The following is a 26,461-nucleotide window of genomic DNA, read 5'->3' as shown; positions in this document are numbered from 1 at the left end:
CCTTTGAAATACATAGTATAATTAATTGGCTAAGCCACTAAGAGAATAGCGTGGTTAGTTTTCGTCTTGGTAGTTTCTCTTGGAAACAAATTCAATATCTTCAATTAGTAACTTGACGAATCATATTATATATTTTAAATTTTATTATCATCAACTATCAAAATCTACTTGTCCAAATCAAATGGCCATGCTCCGACTTTAATTCCTACCTACGTTCCTACTATGTACATCGCAGCTTAACCCTAACCAACACAACTATCACACTTATACACCTGACTAGCTTGAATTACTCCCATGGCTAGTATTCTAATTTCTAATGCTTATAATATCAAAGACTCTAATTAAAATATATGAATAGTATCGTAATCTCATCTAATAATCTAATATTGGCTATAAATACCAGCAATGCTACACTCAACTCTCGGCCGGTATGACAGTAACATCCACTTGATATCCCTTGAACTGCCTAGCAGGAACTTTCCTATCGAACAAAATATCCAACTCTTCGTATGTTCTCCCTTTCGTTTCGGGAATCCGAAAGTATGACCAAATAAGACAGATAATTCCCAACCCACCAAAGAAATATCCCAATTTACCCTGCATGTTCGCCTCTGCTGGATTAATCATATATGGAATGGCAACCGTCATTGCGATCCCAAACACCGCTTGTATCGCTGTGGCCACCGCAATCGTCTTAGATCGAACACGAGTGGCGGAACACTCTCCTAAAATCACGAAGGTGATAGGTCCGACTGATAGGTCGTATGCACCGTTCCAAACCAACATGAGTGAGCTTTCGGCCCAGGCCACACCCGAAGGTCGGTCAGGGATGCTGTCCAGGATACCAATTATGAACATTAGAACGATAAGAACAGATAATCCGATATTGAATATGCGTCTTCGGCCGAAGCGAGCGATGAGGAACCAGGATAACACAGTGCAAACCCAACCCACACCCAAAAATCCTATGCCCATATAAAATGCAGCCTGAGTCGGCAGTCCTGCCTGCTCAAAGAAATAAGTCCCATAGTTGATCAAGTAGATACCGCTCAGGACCTGCGTAGTATACACGCCGGTAGAGATCTCAGTCCGCCGTAGATTTATTCCTTTTATAGTGTCTAGGTAAGTACTCCCTGCTTCCATCTCTAGCTCGAGTCGATCAGTTTCGGCGATGACAGCCAATGTGGCGTCGACATTTACTTTTGAGGATGATAATCGGCGCAGTGCGTCCCTAGCATCATCCATTCTCCCTTTTCGCACCAGCCACCACGGCGACTCTGGGATGAAGAAGATCCCGGGAATGATGATCAAAACCCAGAACCATTGAAGCGCGAACGGTATACTATATGCCCAATGGTTTTCGATCGAGGCCGTTCCAGCCGTAATCCCATTTCCGAGAAGTTGTCCCGTAACGAAGCAGAGGTTGGTGTAACTGGTCAGGAATCCACGGAGTGCCATGGGACAGACCTCAGAGGCGTAAGTTGGGCCGATAACTACGAAGCATCCAGCACGAGCCCGCCCAGCAGTTCTCCTACAAGTAGAGCTTGCAGGGAGCGCGCGAAGAATTGGATGAAGACGAGACATGCCGTCAGGAGGATGCAACCGAAAAACGTCCACTTGCGGCCGAACAACTCCAAGGGGTAGGCCGAGAACAATGCGCCAACGACTTGTCCGAGGGGATTTCCCAACGATAGACCAGTTTGCCACGCGGCCGAGATGACATACTAACAGGAGAGAATATCTATATTAGTTTTACTTTTCCGTCTCACTCTTGCGGTAGGTAATGGACAATGGATAGAGCCACATACTTTACCATCAAGCTCGAACCCAAAGTCCTTTTGGAATTGGGGCATGGCGAACATATTCCCAACGATCTGAGGATCGAAAGCTAACATAATTACACCTATCGAGACGAACGCCGACCAGCCGACAGCGGTCGGGTATAGTTTCACCGCTTCCCAGAACGACAAGCCATGCTCACGTTGCACGGCTTCAGCCAACGCGACATCGGCGCCGCCCGACTTCGACGGCCCGTCGCTTTGCGCGACCATCGTAGTCGTCTTATCGATGCTTGCTACACGAGGGACATCCATAGGGCTAGAACTGTCCGCAGAGGTATTTGCGAAAGTACCGTAGTGGTGGGATCGCGTGTCCATTTTATCTACATACCAACCTACCTTACCTATGCATTCATTCATGCATCTGCTTTTTCCCTTATCGTTCACCTTCCATCCATGTTACCATACAGATTGCGACCAGCCTCGTTATCCGGAACAGGGCCAAGAATTGCAGGCTGATCCGGTAGAATGCCTCGCCTCATAGGTCGGCTGCGGAAGACTAAAATGAGGGGAAATCAGGGGTCCGGAGGAATGTGGTATGTATGTATGGAAGAAGGTTATAAAGGATCTGCGCATGCAACGTAGCAGGGGTTTACCTTATGTATAATGTATATATGTAGATTAGATATCAAACATGTGTAACTCGCACGACTAAATAAATACCTAACCCATCAGGCCCATATACCTAGTATGTATTCTCACGCCACGAAAGTGAACCAAAATCTAGCCACAAAAGACATGATAATTACCTGTTTTATATCTCTCCGTGGTTATTATACAGATTTGATAAGATTCTAAGAATCGCACGGACGATATTATCGAGATAACTAATCCGTCTAGTAATCTTCAGACGAACGTTCCTAGAATCCCGGACCTCATCAGACGAACGGGCCGCTATGCGTAACAGGCCGTTTATTTTAGATTTGTACTCACCACAACCAAGTACGAGGCTATTGTTAGGCCCGAGAAAGCTGGTTTTTATATTTCTTGAAAGCTCCCTTAAGTAATTTCCTTCGCTCTTAACTTACAGTAGGCGATGCAGCTGTGTAGTATTCGAGGCCTACCCTGGCTACATAGTGGATTGCTTGCAATATTAGTGCCAACGCCTCCCCTGCTTACAGAAGTAATCGCTTCTTTATTGCATTAACTACACCTTAAAACAGTATACGTAATCCTCTTCTAGCTATCGTTTATTCAACGTGGCAGAACTTGAAGCTGCTCTTTGTTATTGTCTATTGTGTCCCATTTGCTAGAATCCCAAATCACTGTGACATCGAAGACAAAGGGTTTTAACCATATGATAGCCCAACGTTAGGTCGTTCCCTGGTTCTTCGTATTTTAGAGTTATATTTACAATTCTTACTCGCATCCTCCGTGTCAATATCTACCACTTCGACAACCCTCAAGTCAACATGGGGTTCAACATCACTTGGCATAGGCTTGCTGCAGCGGCTATCCTCTATTATGGGATCTTATGTATTATTGCTTGTTTACTCACCCTTTGGCTTGATTCTCAGCCCTAGATGAGAATCATTTCGTGCTGGCACGAAATTCACTATGCCGTCTTCCATGCAAGTCTTATATAGACAGTCGCCAGCTTAAAATCTAGTTTAATATCATGGATCTTTACCCATTCTAATAGTATACGTACGTACCTAATGAATAGTCTTATCCAAGGCAGTAATTAATACTTAGTCGTTTATAGAAAAAGCCTCCTTAGATAATTGATTTTGGCAAGTTCTTAATGGTAGTGTCTAGTCGGTCCACTTCAAAATGTTCGCCATAGATGGCGATATTTACTCTCAATTGCACGACATTGCATTAGACGATCCGGTTGGCTGTCGGGGTCAAAATCAAGATACAATAGGAAGGTCTCGCTAGCTCAACACTTGGAGAGTGGGGAAGTATTCGGATCTTTCTTTACATCCGAACGAAGTAATAAGTGTATATAAATGTCGTGACGCTTCCTACTCTAACTTTTTCGTTAGCCGTGGTTTTGTCTCCAGCAGTCAGTAAAGATGAAAAGCATTATTCAATACTTGACCTTAGCCCTTACCGCTCTCGTCTCCGCGGGTCCGGTCATGGAGCGGCGCTCAACCTCACCGTACGTGGGTCCCGAGAACGGAACGCTTGTAATTATAGGGGGTAACGCGCAAGACGACGCGATTTACCAGCGCATCATAGATCTGGCCGGCGGACCAGATGCTCCAATTGTCACAATCCCTACTGCCGATGGGAGTGACACCTACGACGACGATGCCGCTGCGGCGGGCACGTTTCGGAGACTTGGCGCCAAGAATGTCACCGTTCTACATACATACGACCCCAAAGTCGCCGATACGGAAGAGTTCGCGGCTCCGTTGCGAGCTGCTAAAGGTGTATTCTTCGGAGGCGGTCGCCAATGGCGTCTCGTTGACGCGTACGCCGGTACCCTTACGGAACGCCTATTCCACGAGGTGCTCGACCGCGGCGGCGTCGTCAGCGGAAGCTCAGCAGGAGCATCTATCCAGGGCAGTTTTCTTGCCCGCGGTGACACGGCCAACAATCAGATCCTAGTGGGCGATCACCAAGTAGGCTTTGGATTCGTGAAAGATGTTGCCATCGACCAACACGTACTCGTACGCAACCGTCAGTTCGATATGTTCGACATCCTTAAGGTTCGACCGGAACTTTTGGGCATTGCTATCGATGAGAATACTGCACTTATTGTGTCTAAGAATGATGCTGAGGTGTACCGAGGTACCTACGTGATTATCTACGATGGGAGCTTCTGGTCGAGAGAGGGAAGTGATTTAAAGCATCTTCCAAATAGTTCATCAATATTTTATTTCCTCAAGGATGGAGATAAATATGATCTTGGAAAGCGGCAAGTGGTTGTTTAGATATAATCATTAATAAGCTGAGGGTTAAAATAGGGGGGGGGGGGGGGCCTTTACCTTTCCCTTCAATCAATAAATTACCTAGGAGGTACCTAACTTTAGGTATATTATTAGGAATAGCTTTAAGGAACTACACCTGTTTTTAGTTTAGTAGAATTCGTAATTGGTAATATTTTCCTGACATATGTGTATCTACTACCCAGTACCTTCCCTGACTGCACGATCTGGGGCTCTTACTTTTGGTGACAAAGATACGTTTCAGGCAAGGTCCCATTATTTATGTGATTCGTAAACGTTAGGTAGGTACGTTAGGTACGTGAATGCATGGTACACAAGGTACAAACTTACAGATACTTTAGAAAAGATACGATAAGCATCCTCTCTTAATCAGATTCATTCAAAGCACCCATTGTACCTTCCTTACTCCTTCGGAATTACCTACGTTAGGCACATATTGTGACTACCGCTTAGGGACGTACCTTAGGGTATCTCTTACTCACGGACCTCGCGTGCTTCGGTTATATTTTATACTTAGGTACCTGCTTCTACCCATAGTAAATCTACTTTTGTAACTTCTTGATTCTTTACATCGGATATTTTCAAATTCCTTTCAATATCCAATTGTTATCCTCAAAGATTCATCTAATCCTTCCAGCAACAATAACAAAATCACTCTCTCGAAGAATAAAGGTATTTTCTACAAAGCTCTTATACATAAAGAGACAATAGCCTTGTTTTGGTAGGTATACTCGCACCCCTTTTTATTAAATACTGAGCATGCCAATCCGATATAGAGACGGGACATTATTTTCTAACTTTACTTACAGACAAATCACGACTAGAAGGAATCATGGATAAACTTGAAGTTACACATGAAGCAACTACGATTGCTGAGCAATCATCCCAAAATGGGCTGGACATTGGCAGTGAAGCCATTGTAGAGAATGACATAACATCACTAGCACCACCAGCACCACCAGCATCCCCCCGTTTCGACCTCTTCCCTTCATTTCCAGCTGAGATTCGAGACATGATCTGGAGTTTCTCACTACCCCCCGACACCCAAGAGGTATGCTTCTTAGAGAAAGACAACAATGGTGTGGTCGATACATCTCCCGTAATCTGGACCAGATTCCCGAAAATTATGCACGTCTGCCAAGAAGCACGGAACATAGCTAAATTGTACCTCAAATTTCGCTATTGGGAAGACGGACAATGTTCGTTACCATATCGAGATTTTCGCCCTGACTTGGATGTGTACGTTCTTACGCCAGACGCCCCGTTGTCCGCCGAAATAGCAGCGGAACTGCAGTATGCGGCCCTCGATGCTAAGCCAAACAGCTATCGACAAGTCATGTTCGTAAACGCCCTTCCATACCTCAAGAATCTAAAGACGTTGTATCTCATGCACACTCTACCGCTAAGAATGGAAAGCTATCACGAAATACGAAAGCTAAGGCCACTAGTGAAGGCGACCCCATACAAACTTCCTGAGCAAATGGACCGTTCGGTTATCCGTTGGCGCGATAGTCTGAATACCCTTGCAAAGAATCTTCTATCCACGTGGGACGACGACGTCAAGGCAGCAATCTGGGATGATGAAAAGCAGGCGCTCAAACTACGTATTGAGGTTGATATCTTCGCTCATTATAAACAAGAACCTAAAACCTAATCATCACTACCCATCACTAGGGTCGACTTCACTCATACTGAATATACCTATACCCGAGGGGTTTTCCCGATCAAGGCCTGGTGGACAGAGGAATGCTGTAGACAGAAGAGGACGGAACGTTATAGGCAGAGATATATGGGCGGATGAAAAGGATTTCTTATGTCAGGGGATACCCTAATTGAGAACTTTCAAGTGTTTTATGCTCCGTAGATGAGTTCTTTCAATATACCCAAGTACATAAACCCCTAGGCGTGAATAATATCATTATGGCATAAGTGCTTCGACTTCTCCAACACTAAATTTAATTTGAGACGGGTGAATCTGGTAGAGAAATGTTTGGTGTAGAAGAGTCAGTTTTAGAGAGTATAGTAGTATATGGATGACAAGTATATTTGCTAGGCAGGTATCTAGATAATCACTAATCACAAAATTAAATTACTACCTAATTGCATATTAAAGCTATCCAAGTATATGTGTGAACATGTTTACCAACATGATGCAGTCACTAGACGTGTCTTTAAAACAACGAGTCGCTCTCCTAGACCCATCATATCCTATCCACCTTTCCTCCTTATGGAATGAGAAAACCACCACCTTCTTACACTCCGCGCGTGTGTGCTCTTGGCACATCGGTCAAAGGAATCCACTCAAAGTCATCCTCTAGTACTGGCAACCTCCTATGGTGGGGTCTTGTGGATTGAACAGGCGGCAGTAGCTTTGAGCGATGCAACGCGATAGGCAGTACGCTCGCAGCCACAATGCCTAAATTCGCCTCGACCCTGTTTGGGGAAACCTCTACGTTAGCATGCGGACGCGACCACGGTGATATAGCTGACTTACATAGAGACGATTGTGATGGCAATCAAGGGCACATATTGCTTATCGTAACGGAACCATTGGGACATCCATGCTCGTGCCCACATGAATGCACCGGTGCTGGGATATCGTTAGCAACCCGAATGTTATACTCGGATGGGGGGGGGAACACATACGTAGCAGAAGCTCCTGCGAGCACGTAAAACGGTTTTCGCATGGTGGCCCTGGTGTTAGGATTCAGAGCCATCTGCAGCGGGAAGCCCGTGAGGATTATCGGGGTGAACACCTCATAGACTAGCAAGACCGAAGTCAGCGACGGGGGATATCTTCGACACATTCTAGAGATAGATAGATAGATAGACTTACAAGACCGAGCCCAGTCGAAGAGCGCGCGGACGGTATTATTCGAGCACTGAGCGTAAGAGGCGAACATGGGATACCACGCGGACTCGCCGCACGTCGCAGGCACGACTATGATCCATAGAGGGTATACGAGGAACAGCATGGCGCCCTGGATGACGACGACGGCGTTCACGTGCCGGACGTCTTGGACGAGGGGCCACGCCGATAAACACCCGATAGCTTGCCCAGGATGGCGGAGGCGGCGAAGAGAGACTGCGTGAACTGGTCGAGTTCGGAGGGGAAGGTTGGTGGGTGTGACGGTTTGCTCTGCTATCGAGAAGATGATGCCGATGAGACTGAGGATCTGAGTTTTATATATAAGCAATTATCATCATCAGCGTCGTGTTTTCTTTTCTCTTTTTTTTCTTTTTTTTCTTTTAGAGGGGGGGCTTGGGAGGGGGGGATGGGCGAAAGTTAGCTTACCCAGGCCATTCCAACGCAGAGGTTATCCAAGTAAGAGAGCGGACGCTGGTGGGAAGACTGCAGACAGTACCGGAGGAGAGTTACCAAGAAAGCGACGAGAAGCGTGAGCGTCCCGAAGGTAGTGAGCAGGATCGCCCCGGTGTCGAAATGTCTGCTTATATCAGACATGTTTGCCGATTTGTAAAGTCAAATAGGTAGGTAGTTAACGAGTAGTTAGTTAAAATGAATAATAAAAGGTCTAATACCGAGTTATTCGTTAGATTCTTCGTTGGTTCATTTGGTGCTACTTCAGGGGAGGGGAAGAGCCTGGTATTTATATTTCTTTCTGCGGTAGGAGAAAGGCTGTCACGTTAAGTTCCAATAGCCATGTAAGTTTCTATTAAGCTGGTGATAGCGAGGAAGCGTAGTCTAAGGTTTTAGACTATACGGGGACCCAACCGTTCGAGTATAAGCTGTTAGGTATAGGCTTGATTTGAGCATGGACGTAAAGATGATTAACGTCTATGTACCTCAACATAACCTAAAGACTACCTATGTTCTGAGCAAAATCCCAACTCCTAAGATTTGTTACTGAGAGGAAATTTAGCAGACGAGAATGATATTTAGAGTGAACATACTTTAACACGAGCCAGCAAACACCTTTAAAAATTAGATTACCTAGTATGCTCAAGCATAAGTCCGAATAATATACAATATCCCATAGACCACCTACATCCGAGCCATATACTAGAAAAGATCAAAGCAAAAGAGGAAGGAAAACAGATCGCCAATCATACCCCCATCTCTCCTTAAGAAGCATAGTACAATACAAACACGGCGTTAACTAATAAGCAAAGACAAGAGAGACCTTAATATCAAGTAAAAAAGATGATAATATGGATTATGAGTAGATAGTAATAGTTCTGATGAATATAGTTTATTTCTAAGAAGGGTCAACACTGTGACCGAGCGGAGCGAAAACCCAAACGCTTCAATATTCGACATCCGACCGCAATTTATCTTTAGTTCTTTCCTATTAACCAAGACACCACTAGAGGGGTTAAGGCTCCTCAACACAAGATAAACTCAATATACCAATAAATAATCATCATCCGAATATACCACATATACCTTGCCTTAGAGATAGTTATTACATCTCGTAAATTCACACTATACCATATCATACCGTAGCTTAGGTAGGTAGATTATTACCTAAACCTTCCAGCAAGCCTTAAATCCATAAGCCCTAAAAGAGAAAACATATTTTACCCTTGGTTTTAGTCGGTGTGTAATTCCCACCAACTTACCCCTATTCCCTATAACTCAAAATCTCGCTTCGACCTTCTTCTCCGTATCCTGCAACGCCCATGCGCTCGACGCCTTCTTACTAAGCACGCTCTTGCACTGCGCAGCCGTAAACCCTTTCGCCTCAACAGCAGGATTATACCCAAGGCCATTCGCCTTAGCTATATCTGCCGAGCTTCGCTTCTGCGCCTCGCTGTGGTCCGGACGACAGTACACCGTGACGACGGCAGCGCCGCCTAGGCCTAGATTATGCTGGAGTGCATACTTCGTATGCGGAACAGCGCGGTTATTTGCCCAGCCGCGAAGATGCCAGACTAGCTCGGCGCACTGGGCTAGCCCCGTAGCGCCGAGGGGGTGGCCTTTGGAGATCAGCCCGCCGGATGGGTTGACGACGTACTTGCCGCCGTATGTAATGTCACCACGGCGTACCATCTCGTGCGCCTTGCCGGGTTCGCATAAGCCTAGCGCGTCTAACGTTACCATCTCGTTGGCAGAGAAGCAGTCATGCAGCTCGACGACCTGGACGTCGGCCGGCGAGACCTTGGCTTCAGCTAGCGCTACCTCGGCCGCGTGCTTGCTCATCTCGAAGCCGATTAGGTCGATCGCACTGCGCGAGAACAGATTCGGCGAGTCTGTTGCCATGCACTGGCCCGCGATTAGTATGGCCTGGTCCTTTAAGTGGGGCCTGGCATCGAGGAAGTCCTGCGAGACAAGGACTGCGGCGGCGCCACCGTCCGACGTGGGACAACACTGCAATTTGGTGAGAGGCTCATGGATCATGGGTGATTTGAGCATTTGCTCTAAGGTGTAGACATCCTGGAATTGGGAGTATGGGTTATTGACAGAGTGCTGATGGTTGACCCTGCCGATCTCTGCGAAATCCTCAAGTTTGGCGCCGAACCTAGGATGAGTAGTTAGTATAGTTGTCCACGACAAATGTAACTTCCCATGGTGTAGAGGTTGAAGGGCTGTGCCTACTTTTCTATGTCTGTATATAAGTGTTAGCAATAATTCGCACCTGAATTTGGTAGCTTAACTTAGGTAGACATAATGTGAGAGTTATTATGCTTAGTTGAGCTCAGATTCCTGTGTCCTAGATAGATGAAAAAAGGGGCAAAAATAGCTTAAAATCACGTACATTCCCGACCAGCATTACCAAACATCTGCGCGGCGCCGGGGGCGTTCGTGTAGCCGCGGGTCTCCGCCATCATCTTTCCCGAGGTACCAGTGGGATTTTCCCTATCATTGAAGAAACTCTGGAGACTGCCGCGCATCATCTTCTCAAAGCCGACTACGAGTATGCAGTCGGCACCGCCGTAAGCAATGGTGTTCCGAGCCATCGAAAGGCCGGTAGAACCAGTAGAACAATTGTTATTGACATTGAGGATGGGGATTTGGGTCATGCCGAACTGATAGAAGACGCGCTGGCCGCAAGTAGAGTCCCCGTAGCAGTAGCAAGCGATACCTTGCTCGACGTCGTCATAGTTGATATGAGCGTCGAGCATAGCTTTAACACCGGCTTCGAAGCCGAGCTCCGTGTAATCGACTTTACCGCGGGGCTTGATGAACTTGGTCATGCCCACGCCAAGCACATACACGGGCTGCTTCTGTTTGGCGGGCATCTTGAAATTGAAGTTTACCTTTAGAAGATTAAGTGTGTAAGTAGAATATGTACCTAACCCAGGATGTTGCGATTTGATATTTAGTAACCGGTCTCGTTGAATACGTTAGATAGCGTAACGCAGAAGGGTATATCCCGTAGGGAGGTAATACGTTAAGTGGGACGTTTCGGAAGATAAAGTTGAAATTAAAAATATACCGTCATTAAATAAAACTCGATAACTTTCTTATATACCTAACAACCAGTAACCTGGAAGCTGCACTCCTTAACGAGACATCCCCAGATGTGGGGGAGTAAGGTAAAAGACCCCGGTTACGCGGGGCCTAGGTAAACGGCTACTACCTCATGTACCTAGCCGAGGCACTACCCGAACTAGTATAGTCTATGTAGTACATAGTTCTTGAACCTTGTTATCGATTGTTTGAAGTCGGTACAATTTTTCTATTAACTACCTAACATGTATTTATTTTTTCATGTGTTAGATGACAATATTCTTTTTGTTGTTCCATTAGCCGTACATTCAATTCGCTTCTTGTATTTTTGTTTCGTTAACTCTCGCCCTTGCTGAAAGCAGTATCTGCTACGGTTATCAACTTTATCATCACGGTCATTCGCTTTCAAAAACGCTAGAGAGTAGTCATTATGATTTCAATTAGATGTGTGCCGGCTTCTCTCCGCCGGGCTTATATATATTTTCGATATAACGTGAAGTCGGACGTTAGCCATGGTTAGAAAACGCGCCAAGATGTTGACTTCGTCTTTTGCGCTAGTTGGTATTCTTGCCGTCGACAAGGGTATTAGTTCATGTTGCCAGTCGGACAGTGTACTAGCTACGCTTCAGCTCCCTACCATATATACGGGAGTTTTCGTATCAAAATAATTTCAAGCACTGGGCTTTGCGGTTCGAAGCCTAGCCATAAGAGCTCCGATGAGGGCTTCAACAAATTTGCATTACCTAGCACCTCTAACGCATTCATCGTAATAGCTTAATAGCAGACAGCTCCGGAGAAAATCGATTTAATTTAGCCATATAGTCGTAAAGCGAGCTTTTCAAGGAGGCCCGGGTTGAAGTACGGGAGTCCAGAACTCCATATCCCACATCGCAGCAAAGTCGTCCGGCAACTAAAACAATTAGACTCATGTATTCGACAGGGAGTTATGATAACTTACAGAATTAAGGGCATCCGGCGCCGTCATAAAAGGCTGCATGTGGCTCATGAAGCCCGAATCCGCTTGCATTCCATTCATTTGCATTGGTACCGTCGGCGGCATAATCTATTCAGAAAAGGTCAATAGGAGAGTGAGAATAGGTTGCTAAATATATCTTACCGGCATCGAAGCAATATTTTCCTGGTTTGCGTGTATCGCTTGTAGGCCAGCATCAAGGATTGCCTGCAAGCCGTTTGTGATAGCGTCTCGCTTCTGTTCTGGAGTTCCGCCCTGACAGGTGTTGAACACGACGGTAAGCGATACTATATCCCTCAAGTCCGTCCCGATCTCTCGTATCCTTTTAATTTGCGTATCTAACACGGTTTGTACGGCGTTCTTGAGCCGCGGAAGAGATAGCAAGAGCGAACTCTCGGAGGCAACGGCATACGCTTCCTCGATAGACTCTACCTTGGTATTTGAATCTAGATCTGACGGCGCCGGCGAAGCGGAGCTGCTGGTAGCTTGTTTGATGTAATAGCATATGCTAAAAGCAGCCTGAAGAATTTCTTGTTTAAGCACTAGTTGGTGCAGGTGCCAAATACGATGATAATCAGGGGAAGCGGGATCCAATTCGTCCAAGTACGAAAGCAATACCATTGACGATCTTAGATATCCTGTCACGATCTGCTGGGGGACATCCGTGCTTCCCAATGCGAAGGGCCGGTACAACGCTAATAGCGGTCGACGACAGTGCATATCTAAGACGACTCGTGTCATCCATCGTCGCCGAACCTCTGACATATCGTTCGAGTGTGTTGTTGGGACCATATATCTTATGTCCTCAAAGACTCGTTCAAGTTCATTACCGAGGTCCAGGACCTGCTGATAGTCCTGAAGACTATCGGTACGGTTGATTAAATCTACAACCCTAAACCGCATAGACAGGGTGTTAGCAGCGAACACCTGGACACGGGAATCGGTATCTTGGTCGATCGGCTTCGGGGGAGGGAGCTGTTCTATATCGGGATGGATATCTTCGTCATTGAGGTTTCTAGGCGGTTGGCAGGTAAAATCGTTTTCTCGTATGCAGCAAGGAAGATTACACTGCATAGACATATGCACGTCAAGCTCAAGTATCGTGTACCACAACTTTCTCCTCTGCTCAGCCCAGAAAGGCGGTTATTCTGCGAGAATTCTGACGGATCTCGATGAAAGCCCATGGTCATCGCCATCCGCACGATGAGACCAAGATGCGTCCAGGATTCCTGGTTTTTGGGATTGATCATTCTCTGAGCCATGAGTTGGAGTATCTCGGCTTGGAGTGTAGTGAATTCAACTAATTGTTTCCCCCGAAGACCGTCAAGCCAGGCTCTTACAAGACAACTAGCCGTCGGGATGTGAATTCCCTCCCGATCATGGTATTGCCCTTTGCCAACCCCAATATACCGGTACCCCACGCATAAGATCGAGAGCAGCTGTGGTAGAAAAGCATCATGTTGAGGTTTACCCTCCCAGTATTCGTCATACTGTTTCATAAAAGAGGGAATATGTAGAACACGATAGATGGTTTCGGATCCTTTTAAGTAGATACCGAGGAGAGTGTCGCAGACTGTTCTACTTGGTAAAACATCGGCCATTCGCTTCTGGATCGGCGTCATCGAGTCCACAAACACAGTAATAGGAGCAGTAACTTTTCGATGTTCATCCTGAAGAGCCTTGTGTATCTTCTGGACGTTTAGGAATAATTCCTTGATGTCGCTGGATTTATTCCTACTAAACATGAAATCCTTTGCTTCGTCAAACTAACGACGTAATTAGTTATACTGGTTGGCGCGATAATGGAGAATTTCGTCGCACAAGGAGCAACTCACCAGGTTGACAAGAACCCGTGTGCTGCTTTGGCCAAAGAACCGCGTTCGTAGACCTCCTTTCACCGTCAAGCCGCGAATCGTAAGAGACGACGCCGCGGGGCGTTGCGCCGGGATGCTACTGGACTCGGCAAGAGAGGAAGTTCTCGAAAGTAATCTCCCTTCTAGACGCTCAAGCCTTACTGCATGATCTTCGAGAACGGCTTCGTAGCTAGTATCGCGCTGGCCGGATTCCTGACTTGCTGCGGGACGGGTCCGCTTGGTATTCCTCTCGGGTGCCTCGCCATCCGAACCATCGCTTAAGCTTACTACTTCACCTTCGGCCGCATACCGACATATGCGCTGCGTCTTCTGGCACTGGGAACACGGCGAGGCTCGGTCACATCTCAACTTCCTTTTCCGACACTCCAAACAGCTCTTGACGGGACGTGGTCGTTTTACACTCCGGGATGGCGCCACGAAGCTATAAGCGGGACTCCTAGTGCCGCTCTGGACCGATGCCGGCGATTTCCCAGTATCCATCTCAATATCCATCGAGACTTGTATGTCCAGCCGATACTCAGCGGGATGCGCAAACTTAACAACAACAGGCAAGTCGATTCATGGAGGTGAATAAGATCGAACCAGACCATGACGAAGCCGGGGCGGTATCTGACGGAACATCTGACCGGACTTGACTGCCTGGAGAGCTCTCTGACCACTCTGACCACTCTGACCACCACACAAACTACGTAGACAAGTAGATCAAAGACCAATAGCAAATACGAGAAAAAGGAATAATAACATAAGATATCAATTAGGAGGATCCAAGCTAGCTAGCTCATCATCAAACTACCTAGGTAATGTCGGTGTTGGAACTTGGAAAGGCATTCCGCTATGGAGTCGTTCCGTCAGGGATTTTTTCAGCAGTTCCCACTGCTGTCGACGGCAGTATATTAATTCTACATTCCTACCTGGGACAAGTCTAGAACTTCAACCGGGAATATAAGCGCGCCACGTGATTCGATCCCAGTCTACTACTCCATCCAGTCCATCCCGGGGCTTGCCAAGAATTCGTCAAGACCAAAAAGAGCCATACAGAATCCATATAACATCCTAGTAAAAGTCTCCAGTCAAGTCAGCCCAGTCCCTCCTAGTCCCTCTTCCCGGCAGTCTTCGCTAGTCTCGGCCGATTCGAGAGTTAGCTTTAAAATACAAACCAACATCGTGGAGGCGCCAAGGCTAATCGTCATTTCCGAAACGATGGATCAACAAATGTTTTGGCCTTCAAGACGGGGCCCTACGCTGTGTTTCAGCCCATTTCCGGCAACGACAAATTTAACGACGTTACAATCTGTTCTTTGGCCGGCGTCCGAGCCGTAAGCAATGCACAGATATCTCGTTAAGCCGCAAGAGGCAATCTAAGCCGGTCATCCGTGCGACGCTCAATCTCCCCCGGTCTGCCGGGTTCACCGCGTGGCCGCTAGGATGAGGCGGACAAGGCCAGCAGAAGAGATGAATGGCAAAGGAGATTTATATTAGCGGTACATATAGGGGGGAAGAAAACGCTACCTCGAATATTGTAATTGGACATTGTAATTGGATATTACTACGCTAATCCATGCACGCGGCAATACCGGATCTGGAGTAATAGACGTAAGGCGGAATGCTTAGATGCCATAACGGAGACCTTTTCCATAAGTTTCTTCATCACGAGAAAGCTTAGCCAAGTAAGGGCTAACTTAATACTGACGTCTAACCGGCATACGAATTTCTTAATATCCTTTTATCATACCGTAGCACTAGCTGCAGATATATCTCCCTACTTTTTGGTCAAACACGTCTTGGTATTGGATCGCGAATAGCCTACATAATACTAACGTTAACCCCCATGAGGAGAAAACGGCTGCCTATCCACTCGCTGTCTGATCGCAGCAATATCAGATAAAGGCTACATACTCGTTTCGCTCAACTTAGCTAAAGTTTACAACATTTGCGTAGCTTGCGGAACTACTGGCGACGCAGCCCTTGCCGAAGACACTAGTGTAGTCGGTATAGCAAGCGGTGGCGGTGTCGGTATAACCGGTGCTCTAACGTGCGCAGGCGCAGTAAACGCGTAAACGCCAGTGGCTGTGGCCGTGATGGGACCGGGCTTCGTCTGGCTCACAGGGAGCGCGCCACTGTAAAGGGCCGGCTACAAAGATGTTAGCCTCGATATGAAACCATAAGTGCCTAATAATAGGAACATCGGATCTGACTTACGCCTGGGATCACATAAGCCGTCGGGTGCGAAAATAGGTCGAACTTGATGCCTGGGTCGTTGGCCCCGTAGAATTCGGTGGCGGGGATACCAGAGGGATTTGCAGTGCCCTTGCTATCGATGGCGAGATTGTAGCAGAACGGGTAGCTCTGGGCGCCGTTCGCGTTGCCCGCGGCGTGTAGTGCGATTATTTCGTGCCTTAAGACGTAGTTTCCAGGCGCGATGTCTTCCGGGATTCGTACGAACCAGCTATTATTGTTGTTGGCTAAGACGTTAGCCGCCCACAGGTCGCTAGCCTTGTCTACCCATCCGGCCTCGCCAATCTTGAAGAACTTGAGCTTTGTCTTATCGACAGACTCCTTTTTGAATGGTTAGTCTAGTATCAAAATTAAAGGGTTTCTCGCCGTAGGACAGAACTAGCTAGAGCAATATAAGGCCAGTTCATTCATGTGCGAATAGGAGACGTACACAGGGCCCGTTGCAGTTTGCGAGGTAGTCGAGGACCGGTCCCTTGTGCGACGCCGGCCACGGCGTCCACTGTACCTCGATTACGTCGCCTCCTTTCACGGGAGCCGCCGCACCTGCCGGCTTGGCGCCGAGGTGGCATACCATATCCGGGGTGTTGAACTGGTTGGGTGCGATGAAGGTATTTCTACATGGCTCAAATATTAGATAATGCCTCTAATGTATAGATAATTATGATCGGTATAATAGTGATTTAGACACATACTGTAAGTCATCCGGGACGGACCATCCTACCACCGTAGGAGGTGGGCTCTTCCACTGATAGCTTGGATTGTAGCCATCGTAGCTATACTCAAGGATCAGTCACACGAGTCAACCACGGGAGTATGGACTTATTTTCTTCGCTTACAAGGTGCTATCTATGACAATCGCACTAGCGATACCGTGAGCATGTACGCCAACAGCTGAAAGAAGAGCGGGAATAACGATAGAGGGTATAATATTGGAGAACGTCATCGTTATAGAGGATCGTCGCTGCGCGCTGGATGATCTACACTACGCAGCAGGAGGATGATCATACATGTACGGCTTATCCCGGGGGACTATAAGTATACCAACTTAAAAGGCAGCCAGACACCACGACCTAACCCCAGCGAAGCTTCTCGAGGTATCCCCATGATGGAGTGCTCTTCATAACGAAGAGTCCAATCATGTAAGCGCGTTCATATCCGTACCTCCGTCAGTCTATTTTCGACTTTAGAATCCGCGTCACGATGCAATATCCAAAAGTCTAAAACCAATCAGAGCCCAACATTTATATCGAAATCCCATCCTCTCGCAGCGAGAAGCTTCGTTCCCCACACAACAGATTCCAAAATTCCGGGGCTTGTCTGCCCGAATCAATAACGGGTCAGAACCCCATGGGGTTCAAAAAAATGCGGGAAAGCTGCCTAGGTAGGTTCTGGAAAATTGGTCATTGGATGATGATGATGCTGTCTTGTTGGTCCAAGCATTCCGTCTAGCCGGCGGCTATATTCGATCGACAGGGAGGCTAGCCACATGATAATTCTCAGACCAGCGGACCTATCTTTCATGATTTCTAACTACCTACCTAACCTAACCTATGTTTTTCTCTAGCTAGAGACGCTAAAAGCTAACAGCCATGAGGATTTGACGATGCAACCTAATTTGCGTATGCATTCTAAGACCTTCATAGACATGCCTCGGCTCATGTGTTAGTAATATCCACAGAAGCAGATTAGTTGGTAGGTAAATGCATGATAAGAGACATGAACGATATAGAACGATGAGATAATTCACAAGTACTTTAGATAGTTAAACAACTTCCTAAACGGGCAAGTTCACGGAAAGTTTAACCTATGAGAGAATAGGGCGGCCATGATAGGTCTACTACGATTATCAGCTCTGGTTCTGAAAAGTATTGGTGCGAGATTCGATAGACAGCGCTAATAGATTGGACATGTTGAAAATAACTACTCGTTGCCACCGCAGAAAGGAATACCTACAAAATCATAAGCATGGAAGACGATGGTAGAAGTTGATAAAAATAATGATGAAAAAAAAAAGAAATCCCCGGATATTAACGAACTTGAATAATATATAACTGATATCGTAACCCGTCAAAAAGATGCTCTCGATCGGGGAATCGAACCCCGGCCACCTGCGTACTTGTGCGGTGACAAGCAGGTATCCTTACCACTAGACCAATCGAGACGATATTTGACATTCTAAGGAATGCCGATTTTCTAGTGCGGTAGATGAAAACCGACTGCAAAGTAGCGTTTATATCGTTAGCAAAAACTAGGGCTGGTTGTGTAGCGAAAATGCCGCAACCCGGACGGGATAGGCGCTAGGGAGGTACTGAGGTACGTACATATTGTTATCGACCTAAGGTTATTAAAGCTACATACATAGAAGAGTGAATATGTCCAGTTTCAAATGGTGGGATATTTGATCAATAAGTGTAATAGGATCATTAATGTTATAAAGAAGAAGAAACTCGAATTTATTAGCCTGTAGTTACCTAACTATTAACCAAACTTAGCAATATCAAGAAATTAGCAATGAACATTCAGTTCGTTAGATATCACGGAGTAGTACATAGCAGGCTCATCATTACAGAAGCCCCAGCACCCTTCTTCGTATACACTCAAACAAAATAAACACGAAGCACATAACTAATAATAAATAATAATAACAATAGCAATCATTCATTCATAAAACCGCCTCAAAGCACGTTTCTCTATTGTCAGCACAAGTAGCGCATCGCATATGCAAGATCGATCTACGCCGGGCTTATACATGAGTCGCGAGCCTTGACTTTTTATACTATCATATGTATGTATGTAAACCCCCCACGGCCCGCCCCGGATCTATCGTCCCATCGCCTATCATACCTAATGTACCTAATGACGGAGTGCAGGTACTTCTTCAACAAAGTACAAAAGAAAGCCAGCTGCATAACACGCCTGACACCAGCAAGACCGTATCGAAGGCCTAAGCAGAAAAACATCTATTCGTCGCAAGTAGCGGGAGACTACTCCAAGCTACCCTCATCCCATTGTCGTGCCTAAATGTTGTTGTTGTTGATGTTGTTGTGGTGGTGGTGGTCTGCGATCGCTTACTCGGCCACCTCGATGCTGCGCGACTCGCCGTCGACGAAGCCCGAGTTGACCTTCTTGCCCGTCTTCTTGATGGTCTTGAGCACGGTTTCGTAGTCGAGGCCTGGCTTGGCTACGATGAGGGCTTCCTGCTTCTCGAGGGAGACTTCGTAGCTCTGAACGCCTGTTTTGTTGCGTGTTTGTTAGCCGTCTAATTCTATTTACTTATTTACTCCATTCATGTGTGTTCATATAGGTGTTAACTACTATCTTGCGCGACATAATCACCGCACGTAGGAAGTAGAAGAATAAATCATAGTTTAGGTGTAGGACTCCATTGTGATCGCGAAAGACACAAATGGGAGTAAACTCACCTTCTAGCTTGCCCAGCACGCGGTTAACGGCACCGGAGCAGCCGCAGCTCATGCTGACGTTGAACTTGTAAGTGTGCTCCTGGTCGGCCATTGCGAATAGTAAAGATTAAGTATCGGCTTTTCGAAAAAGAAAAAAGGGATGAGGGGTATCTAAGCGATGTAAATCGGCGGGGTAGTTAGAAAGTTGAAAGTTGAAAGTTGTCTGGTTGCGATTCCGAAAAGCGTAAGGATTGACTTTATCTGTCTACCTTTGGTAAGTATAAGTTGTTGCAATAGCCGGAAGAAGGACGAGCGACGGTTATTATATATGCTTCTCGGGTAGTATGGTGTATGGTGTATGGTGTATGGTGGCACGGCCGTCCGGGAGAGTTGTTTGTAAGTGTATTAATAATGTCCGTTATGCCCAAGGCAAAAAAAAGAGCAAGTACCTAATGTCGTGATTAAAAGAGAAGGCCAAGTTCCAGATTCCTTATTCCAGGTACACCAACCGCACTAATAGCTCACCGCACTAATAGCTCATGGAAGGCACTAATGCCTCAGGTAGGTTACTTCCCTAAACTGGCTGATACCATGTACTATTCGATGTGTGAATATGATTAGACCCGATTCCATCACCCCCGCCTTTTTTCAGGTGGACTCTTACGCATAAAAGACTCAGCAAAAGTATACTACAGTGCGGCGCATTGAATCTTAGACAGGTTCACACAGTACTTACATACTATACATTCTCTTATACAAATATACCATAACTCACAGTACAAGTACTGTATCAGTACATCTGACGCCTATTTCCTTACCTGTCGCGTGCTGCCGCAACAAAGAAGACAACTCGCGTAATATGAAAACCTGAGCAAGTTTCCCCATCCTCCACCCCCTATTATTATCATCTAGAGATGAAACCGGACTTGAGTTTTGATTACGAAGAAATAAAAACTTGCTCATTGCAAAATTAAAAATTAAAATATCTGAATCATAGGCAGACGGATGAAGTGTCACAGCTAGGTACTAAATATAGACATTAAGAAGCCGATTTCCACACACGTATGTATGTACATATTATAGAGTACGTTTGTACTCACACCTAAAGCCAGCAACCTATTATATGCAGTGACTGCCTCATGATCTACGTGTTCCCCGTTCCCGCATGGTTCGTCCTGCAGGAACTACAGTAATGGGTGGCACGCTAGCTCTATTTACACACATAGTCATCGAATACCGGTACTATGTTCCAGAAGCCTCTCAAGGCTATACCTATTCGTACCAATCGAACTAAGCCATACCGATTTACGCTAATCTTGGCATCTCGTCGTCCGTTCCATTACCAGTATCATCCGCTCCATTTCCAGGCCCTCTAGGATTAGTCGAGTTTCCCGGGGGTATCAAAGGAGGCATCTCGTCATCTGTTTCCTCTTCGACTGAGTCCTCATCCTGCCATGTTCCGGGCATAGTGCCAGGTATGTGCCCAAAAGGCTCGTTGGGCATATTGAAATTATCGGCAACACCTTCGTTCGTATCGAACAGGTTCATGACAGCCTGAAAGATTGTTGACCAGCGGCCAAGAGAAGCTTCGTTTTGAGATCCGCCTTCTTCAGATGCATTCTCACTAACTTCGCCATCATCATCACCACCGCCATCATCGTGATTTCCACCTCCGCCGTCAGCCTCCTCCAAGATGGCCCGTTCGAGATCCGCTTGAATATCCTCAGGTGCACCGGCCAGTCTTGCCTGGGCCAATATTCGCATAAGCTGTCGGCGATCCCCTTGCTCGAGGCCGGCCCTCAGTCGATCTTCAAGTTGCGAGGGAGTCCACGGCTGCTTCTGCGAATCATACGAGAAGACGTTTTGCTCGAGAGGGGGTGGGAGTGGGTCAAATTCCCAATTAACTGACGTATTTAGCAAGTCGCGCGGCACCAATCCTATCAAAGAGGGAATCTCTAATAGGAAGACAAATCGTGCAATATTAACTCCAACCGTAGGCGGGGACGGGAACGGGGACGGTTTGTTGACGTCCGCCCTCTTCGCCTCACCCGCTACCTCCTTCAGGAGAGATATCGCTTGAGTATTATCCCATAATGGCTTTGTCTGATGGATGTAGACGTTTGTATGAAGCTCCTCGTCTCGGTTGCGCGGCTGCGTGCCCCATATGGCTTTGGGAACATCTAAGTTGAGCGCTTTAAAGAGATAGCTATACAACCAAGGTAAGCGCTCCATGCCTTCAACCAACAATGCTTTAGCGCCAGCCGTATCCTTCTGCTGAAGTCTAGCCAGTACGAGGGTCTGTCTAATGTAATCTTGGCCATCTTGTGCCGCATGATTTACATCTAAGATCTCCGAATCGCAAAGGTCAATGAACCACTTGGATTCGCGTGCCCGTATGGCAAGTGGGTGGATAAAGTGGATAACCCCGTACGGATCGGTATGATCTATACTAAGTAAAAGCTTCGCCCATTCTAGTGCCGTTCTGTAGGTGCCCTTCATGATTAGATTCTTAAGGTAATGATATCCAGCCAACCAAAACTGGCGGTTCTCCGGGCGGTTGAACGATAATCTCGCTTTCCCCTGCTCTATCTTCTGTCGAAAAGTCGATAGCGAGACGCGGCCGAAAGTGAAAAGAGCTCGTTCGCATAAGTCTGCAGAGAGCGCCGAATTCTGGTCTTGCTTTGCGATTCTGCTAACTTGGATAAGGCTTGAAACATGATACGGGTGGATATGTAGAAAATGTACTATCTGCATAGGATCGTACATCTGTACGAGTTCAAAGAACGCATTTTCCAACCTGTTGTATATGAATCATGCGCAAAGCGGAACTCAATAGTGCCTGGCAGGCAAGCCACTCCTTCCTTTTCCTCCTTGAACTGTTCCATAGTCAGGCCCTCCGTAGAAGCACGTGGCCATGTTTCCTTGCCAGCCAAAAAGGGGTTCCGTCGCAGCGTTACTTCAGGCAAGCCCTTTCCCGGTACCCCCTTAAGGTAGGTTTCTAGGTCAACTTGCTGGGGTAACGGCTGTCTTTGTCTTCTAGTACGCGCCTGTTCTTGCTCCTCGATCTGAGCGGCAGCGATAGCTTCTCGACCAAATAGGTTGCTCATCTCATTGATTACTCTAAGGTGATACGCATTGATGCTTAGGAGTTCGCAAATTCGTTCGTAAGGTTTGACAATTTTCAGTTGAAAATCATCTTCGATTTCTTGTCCAGGGTTGGAAAGTTCGAGCTCCTTTAGTGCCTGATCGATTTCATCTGGTCCGCTTTGCGCAATGGGTTCAGTCTTGGCAGGAGTGCCATCTTGCTTCTTAGCCTTCTTCTTCTTTTTCTTATTCTTCTTCGACGAACTCTTAGGCGCATCGGTACGGTCAGGCTCGACACTTGGTTTTGTTGTAGCCTCTACTAATTCGTCTTCCTTCGCGTCATGGTCGGAATCCTCGTCCTGATCATCTTGATCCCCAAGCGCTGCGAACCCGGAAAATGCGCCTGCTCTCGGTTTCTGGACGGGTCGGTCATCATCACTCGGTTCGTCATCGTCCTCGAGAGAATTCTTCGCTTGGAGCTCTTCTAGCTCTTTCTGTTTCTGAAGTTTTCTTAGCTGTCTGCTCGACATTATGTATTCTGTATTCTCGAGATACTCGAATAGTAAGATTAGAGCTTGGATAAGGAAACAGCGTCGTAGAATAGGTAATGCGCTGGAAATATTTGAGAGGTAATGTTGAATGTTGATTGTTGACCGTTGACTCAAAGAATTACCTTTTGCTATGTAAATTGATGGTGGGGGTGGGGCCAAATAAGGTGGCGATCATAGGTGATGTAAGGTCCACTACGAATTACCTAAGGTTACCTAAGGTTAGGTAGTTAACTTCTTAAGTAAACTTCAAGGCGGGGCTACTACTTCTACATATTCATTCTTGCACGAATTACAGGCTGCCTATAACAAAGAAGGTGCTACTCCTCACCAGGTAGGTATTATTCCCTCAATTGCTCTTTTTCTTTTTGCTCTTCTACTTTGACAGTTGTTGATATACCTTGGTTTTCACATTTTATACTTTCATCATCTATCTTTAAAAAGCGAGCCGCCACCATTACACAACGCAACAATAACTATCAAGCCTCCTTTTATTCTTCTATTCTACCTACTCTAAATTATATACCTGAATCCTTTTAACCCTCTCTCTACTCTATCTATATATATATACAAAATAAATATTGGATCTATTAAATTCATGCCCAATCGTTTTCGCATGACTTCTGTTCAGTATCACACACGCAACGTTGCGCTAGGATAAAATACCGGAAATGCCAGCATCATCCGGTCCCTGGTGAAATTTGTACGACAGATGTTAATACCAAACGTATAGGTTAGGTATTCATCCTGTTTAGCATCAATATTCCGCGGTTTGTAAGAGGTTAACTACCTCCATAACCTTGGGCTTTTCTTGCTTAACTTCGGTGGTGCTCTTAGTCGCGCCCAAAAGCCTATACCAATCGTTAGTTCTTAACTGAATCACACAGAAATAGCAATAAGGGATCATACTCTCTGGATGTGGCCATAAATTCCGAACTGGACGGCCGTCATACCACCCACCATGACCAACCGAGGTCCAATACCGGCGTAGCTTCCCCGTAGGCCAAGCTGACTGACGATGTTGAAGATACGTCGTGCAGTTCCTTCACCTGGTTGCCCCTTTTCTTTGTTGATCTTACTCAACACCGTATCCGCAGGCTGCGAAACTATCGCAGCTGCCATACCCGCAATAAGACCGCAACCGAGGTTTACTCCCGAGAGTGCTGCGTTCGATGCTGTTTCTTTGTTGATCCAGGAATGCGCTACTTCGAGAGCCTTTTCATACACCACAAATGTCGCCATCGTATACGGGACCCTAAGCTAAGGTTAATTATATGACACGGCTACAAATGGTACCAAAACAGGCTTACTGTTTTAACACTATCGGCATGAACCCAGAGTAAAGGCCAGCCATTCCCTCGTGCTTGACCATCCTACCGAATGCGGATAGCATATTAGGTGCAAATGAGGGTTGGGATACTAATCTAATACGAACAGCCTCAAATGGGCAAAGCAGAATGTCGCCGAGGAATTCGGCAGCAGCAGAGGAGCCAAGGTATACGGCATTCCGGTGTGCAGCCGCTTTCTCCGGCCCTAGAAAGTCGTTCGTTTGTCTTTTGAAAAATTCGTAGCCGCCGAATTTGAATGCTCCTTGCAGGAAATATCCTGTTACCGTCGGTCCGAATCCCGTCAAGAGTGCTCCAGCACGGTCATTGACGACGATTTGGCGCATCCCGCCTGCTAGACCTCTATTATATTTAACTGGTTCGAGCTGAACCCGGGTCTTGACCCTGAGTACCTAATGCATCAGCTTTCTCGGCGCAATATATAAACATTCAATTTTTTTTCCTATTGGCAATGGCCAATATGCGAAATCATTTGGCTTACACATCGACTGGAGTCAGTAGGGCATGAGTAAATGAACAGCAGATAGCTCCCGAGAAGGCGTATCTTGCGACCTCTGAAAGTTTCATCCCTGAGCTTATCGACAGGGGAGGAATACTGGCGACGCCGTCTGCGACGTATTTTACAGGATTACTGTTGTCGAAAACACTGAGGGTAACGGGAGAGTCTGGCTTAGGCAAAAACAAACTGTGGAAGAGATGGCATAAGTATCAATCTCGTTTAGGTAAGACAATCATCGTTACTGCATGCTTGCTAAATTGAAGTCACCTTTTGACACTGAAAGCGCTGATTCCCAAGCGTCCCAAGATGGAGTCGGCCACTCCTTTCCTCGAATCCGGATCAACCTCCTTCGCGACCTCCCTAACTGCATCCAGAACCCTGAGATGTTCCTTCTTGAGTTCCTCAAACGAGTTGTCCAGCTGGATATGCCACGGGTACAGGACAAAAACCTGGAAGCCAAGCGCGGACGAAGCGACGGCGAAGTTCGTCAGGGAGATAAGACGTGTGATGATCATTTTGGCGTCGGCGAGGGCGTTAATTCTACTTCGAATATCCTTCCAGTAAGTATTGTCTGCGGGAGACCAGGTTAGAAACCAGGTTAAAAGATGAAAAGAGTGAGAAGAGGCGGCATACAGTGAACTCGGGAGGTAATGAGATCGCGATAAAGAGAGCAGTGCGCCTTTATGTAGTGCGCTTTTGGACCCGTAGGATGTCGAATCTATGAGGACTCCGTCTATTCTAATATTGTCTAGCCGATATTCTTAATTATACGGATAATCCCAGAAAATTTTACAAAGGAAACTGGAGATAAGCAGAAAAATGGGAAAAAAGAATTACGGTTTACCAAAGAGGACAGCGGCACGAGAAAAACTCGTAGAAGTTAAACCGTCGCGAACCCCTGTTCAGGATTTCATCATCCCTCGTGGAGGGTTTTCCCGAAGAATTTTTTTTTCACCTCGGTCAAATTCTGACTACGAAAGGCGAGACCGACTTCGGCAACTAGGACCGAATGTGACAGAATGTTTATTGCGATACTCTACCTGGGAGAGTGTCGTGGCTAGATTGGGAAGCTCTGGCGCCAATGGGCATAAAAGAAAGGAAGAGATTCCATTTTTAGGGGTCTTTAGGCTGACAAAGTGGCCTGACAGATCGGAAAGTCACGCCACTGGGTCCAATTCGCCCCGGTTTAAGAAAGCTTGTTTCGCCTGCATCACGTCTTATTGGCAATTTACTGCAATTTCTTCGAAGCACAAACCACGGGTATCGAGGCTTTGAAGCAGCCCTAGTAGGGAGCATGTGCAAGTGGGCAAGTGGGCAAGTGTGCAAGTGTCCAAGTGGGCCTCCCACGAAGAAG

At 46.5% G+C, this 26,461-nt stretch overlaps 8 protein-coding genes across 9 annotated transcripts; 1 reads left to right on the top strand and 7 right to left on the bottom strand.

The window, feature by feature from the left end:
* Nucleotides 1–414: 414 nt before the first annotated feature.
* GL218_00860 (Maltose permease MAL31) lies at nucleotides 415–2,093 on the bottom strand (the record flags this gene model as incomplete). The annotated part of the gene is made up of 2 exons (XM_033577307.1): nucleotides 415–1,724; nucleotides 1,814–2,093. 2 exons carry the CDS (start codon nucleotides 2,091–2,093, stop codon nucleotides 415–417), a joined length of 1,590 nt encoding a protein of 529 aa, XP_033442258.1.
* Nucleotides 2,094–3,856: 1,763 nt separating this feature from the next.
* Nucleotides 3,857–4,720, top strand: GL218_00859 (Cyanophycinase; the record flags this gene model as incomplete). Its single annotated transcript, XM_033577306.1, has 1 exon — nucleotides 3,857–4,720. The coding sequence occupies one exon, from the start codon at nucleotides 3,857–3,859 to the stop codon at nucleotides 4,718–4,720; it is 864 nt and encodes a 287-aa protein (XP_033442325.1).
* A 2,267-nt stretch (nucleotides 4,721–6,987) lies between these two features.
* On the bottom strand, nucleotides 6,988–8,198 carry GL218_00858 (uncharacterized protein; the record flags this gene model as incomplete). The annotated part of the gene is made up of 5 exons (XM_033577305.1): nucleotides 6,988–7,168; nucleotides 7,230–7,325; nucleotides 7,382–7,499; nucleotides 7,572–7,911; nucleotides 8,031–8,198. 5 exons carry the CDS (start codon nucleotides 8,196–8,198, stop codon nucleotides 6,988–6,990), a joined length of 903 nt encoding a protein of 300 aa, XP_033441504.1.
* A 1,134-nt stretch (nucleotides 8,199–9,332) lies between these two features.
* GL218_00857 (Non-specific lipid-transfer protein) lies at nucleotides 9,333–10,936 on the bottom strand (the record flags this gene model as incomplete). Its single annotated transcript, XM_033577304.1, has 3 exons — nucleotides 9,333–10,215; nucleotides 10,293–10,302; nucleotides 10,453–10,936. 3 exons carry the CDS (start codon nucleotides 10,934–10,936, stop codon nucleotides 9,333–9,335), a joined length of 1,377 nt encoding a protein of 458 aa, XP_033442327.1.
* Nucleotides 10,937–11,985: 1,049 nt separating this feature from the next.
* On the bottom strand, nucleotides 11,986–14,486 carry GL218_00856 (Activator of stress proteins 1; the record flags this gene model as incomplete). Its single annotated transcript, XM_033577303.1, has 5 exons — nucleotides 11,986–12,057; nucleotides 12,106–12,210; nucleotides 12,265–13,135; nucleotides 13,531–13,886; nucleotides 13,956–14,486. The coding sequence occupies 5 exons, from the start codon at nucleotides 14,484–14,486 to the stop codon at nucleotides 11,986–11,988; spliced, it is 1,935 nt and encodes a 644-aa protein (XP_033442328.1).
* A 1,429-nt stretch (nucleotides 14,487–15,915) lies between these two features.
* GL218_00855 (Endoglucanase-4) lies at nucleotides 15,916–17,172 on the bottom strand (the record flags this gene model as incomplete). 2 transcript variants are annotated; one of them, XM_033577302.1, is made up of 5 exons in its annotated part: nucleotides 15,916–16,125; nucleotides 16,194–16,550; nucleotides 16,660–16,843; nucleotides 16,922–17,002; nucleotides 17,066–17,172. In XM_033577302.1, the coding sequence occupies 5 exons, from the start codon at nucleotides 17,170–17,172 to the stop codon at nucleotides 15,916–15,918; spliced, it is 939 nt and encodes a 312-aa protein (XP_033442329.1). The 2 variants fall into 2 exon arrangements, with proteins under 2 accessions (XP_033442329.1, XP_033442330.1); XM_033577301.1 differs by lacking the exons at nucleotides 16,922–17,002; nucleotides 17,066–17,172 and having other exon boundaries at nucleotides 16,660–16,803.
* Nucleotides 17,173–19,297: 2,125 nt separating this feature from the next.
* GL218_00854 (Metal homeostasis factor ATX1) lies at nucleotides 19,298–19,742 on the bottom strand (the record flags this gene model as incomplete). The annotated part of the gene is made up of 2 exons (XM_033577300.1): nucleotides 19,298–19,461; nucleotides 19,652–19,742. 2 exons carry the CDS (start codon nucleotides 19,740–19,742, stop codon nucleotides 19,298–19,300), a joined length of 255 nt encoding a protein of 84 aa, XP_033442331.1.
* A 1,193-nt stretch (nucleotides 19,743–20,935) lies between these two features.
* Nucleotides 20,936–23,244, bottom strand: GL218_00853 (uncharacterized protein; the record flags this gene model as incomplete). The annotated part of the gene is made up of 2 exons (XM_033577299.1): nucleotides 20,936–22,281; nucleotides 22,395–23,244. The coding sequence occupies 2 exons, from the start codon at nucleotides 23,242–23,244 to the stop codon at nucleotides 20,936–20,938; spliced, it is 2,196 nt and encodes a 731-aa protein (XP_033442332.1).
* Between the last annotated feature and the right edge of the window lie 3,217 nt (nucleotides 23,245–26,461).

The sequence above is a fragment of the Daldinia childiae genome, assembly GCF_008694065.1.
Source record: "Daldinia childiae strain JS-1345 chromosome Unknown Scaffold1, whole genome shotgun sequence".
Lineage (NCBI taxonomy): Eukaryota > Fungi > Ascomycota > Sordariomycetes > Xylariales > Hypoxylaceae > Daldinia > Daldinia childiae.
The sequence above is the reverse complement of the archived record's forward strand: the minus strand, read 5'-3'. Positions and strand labels throughout refer to the sequence as shown.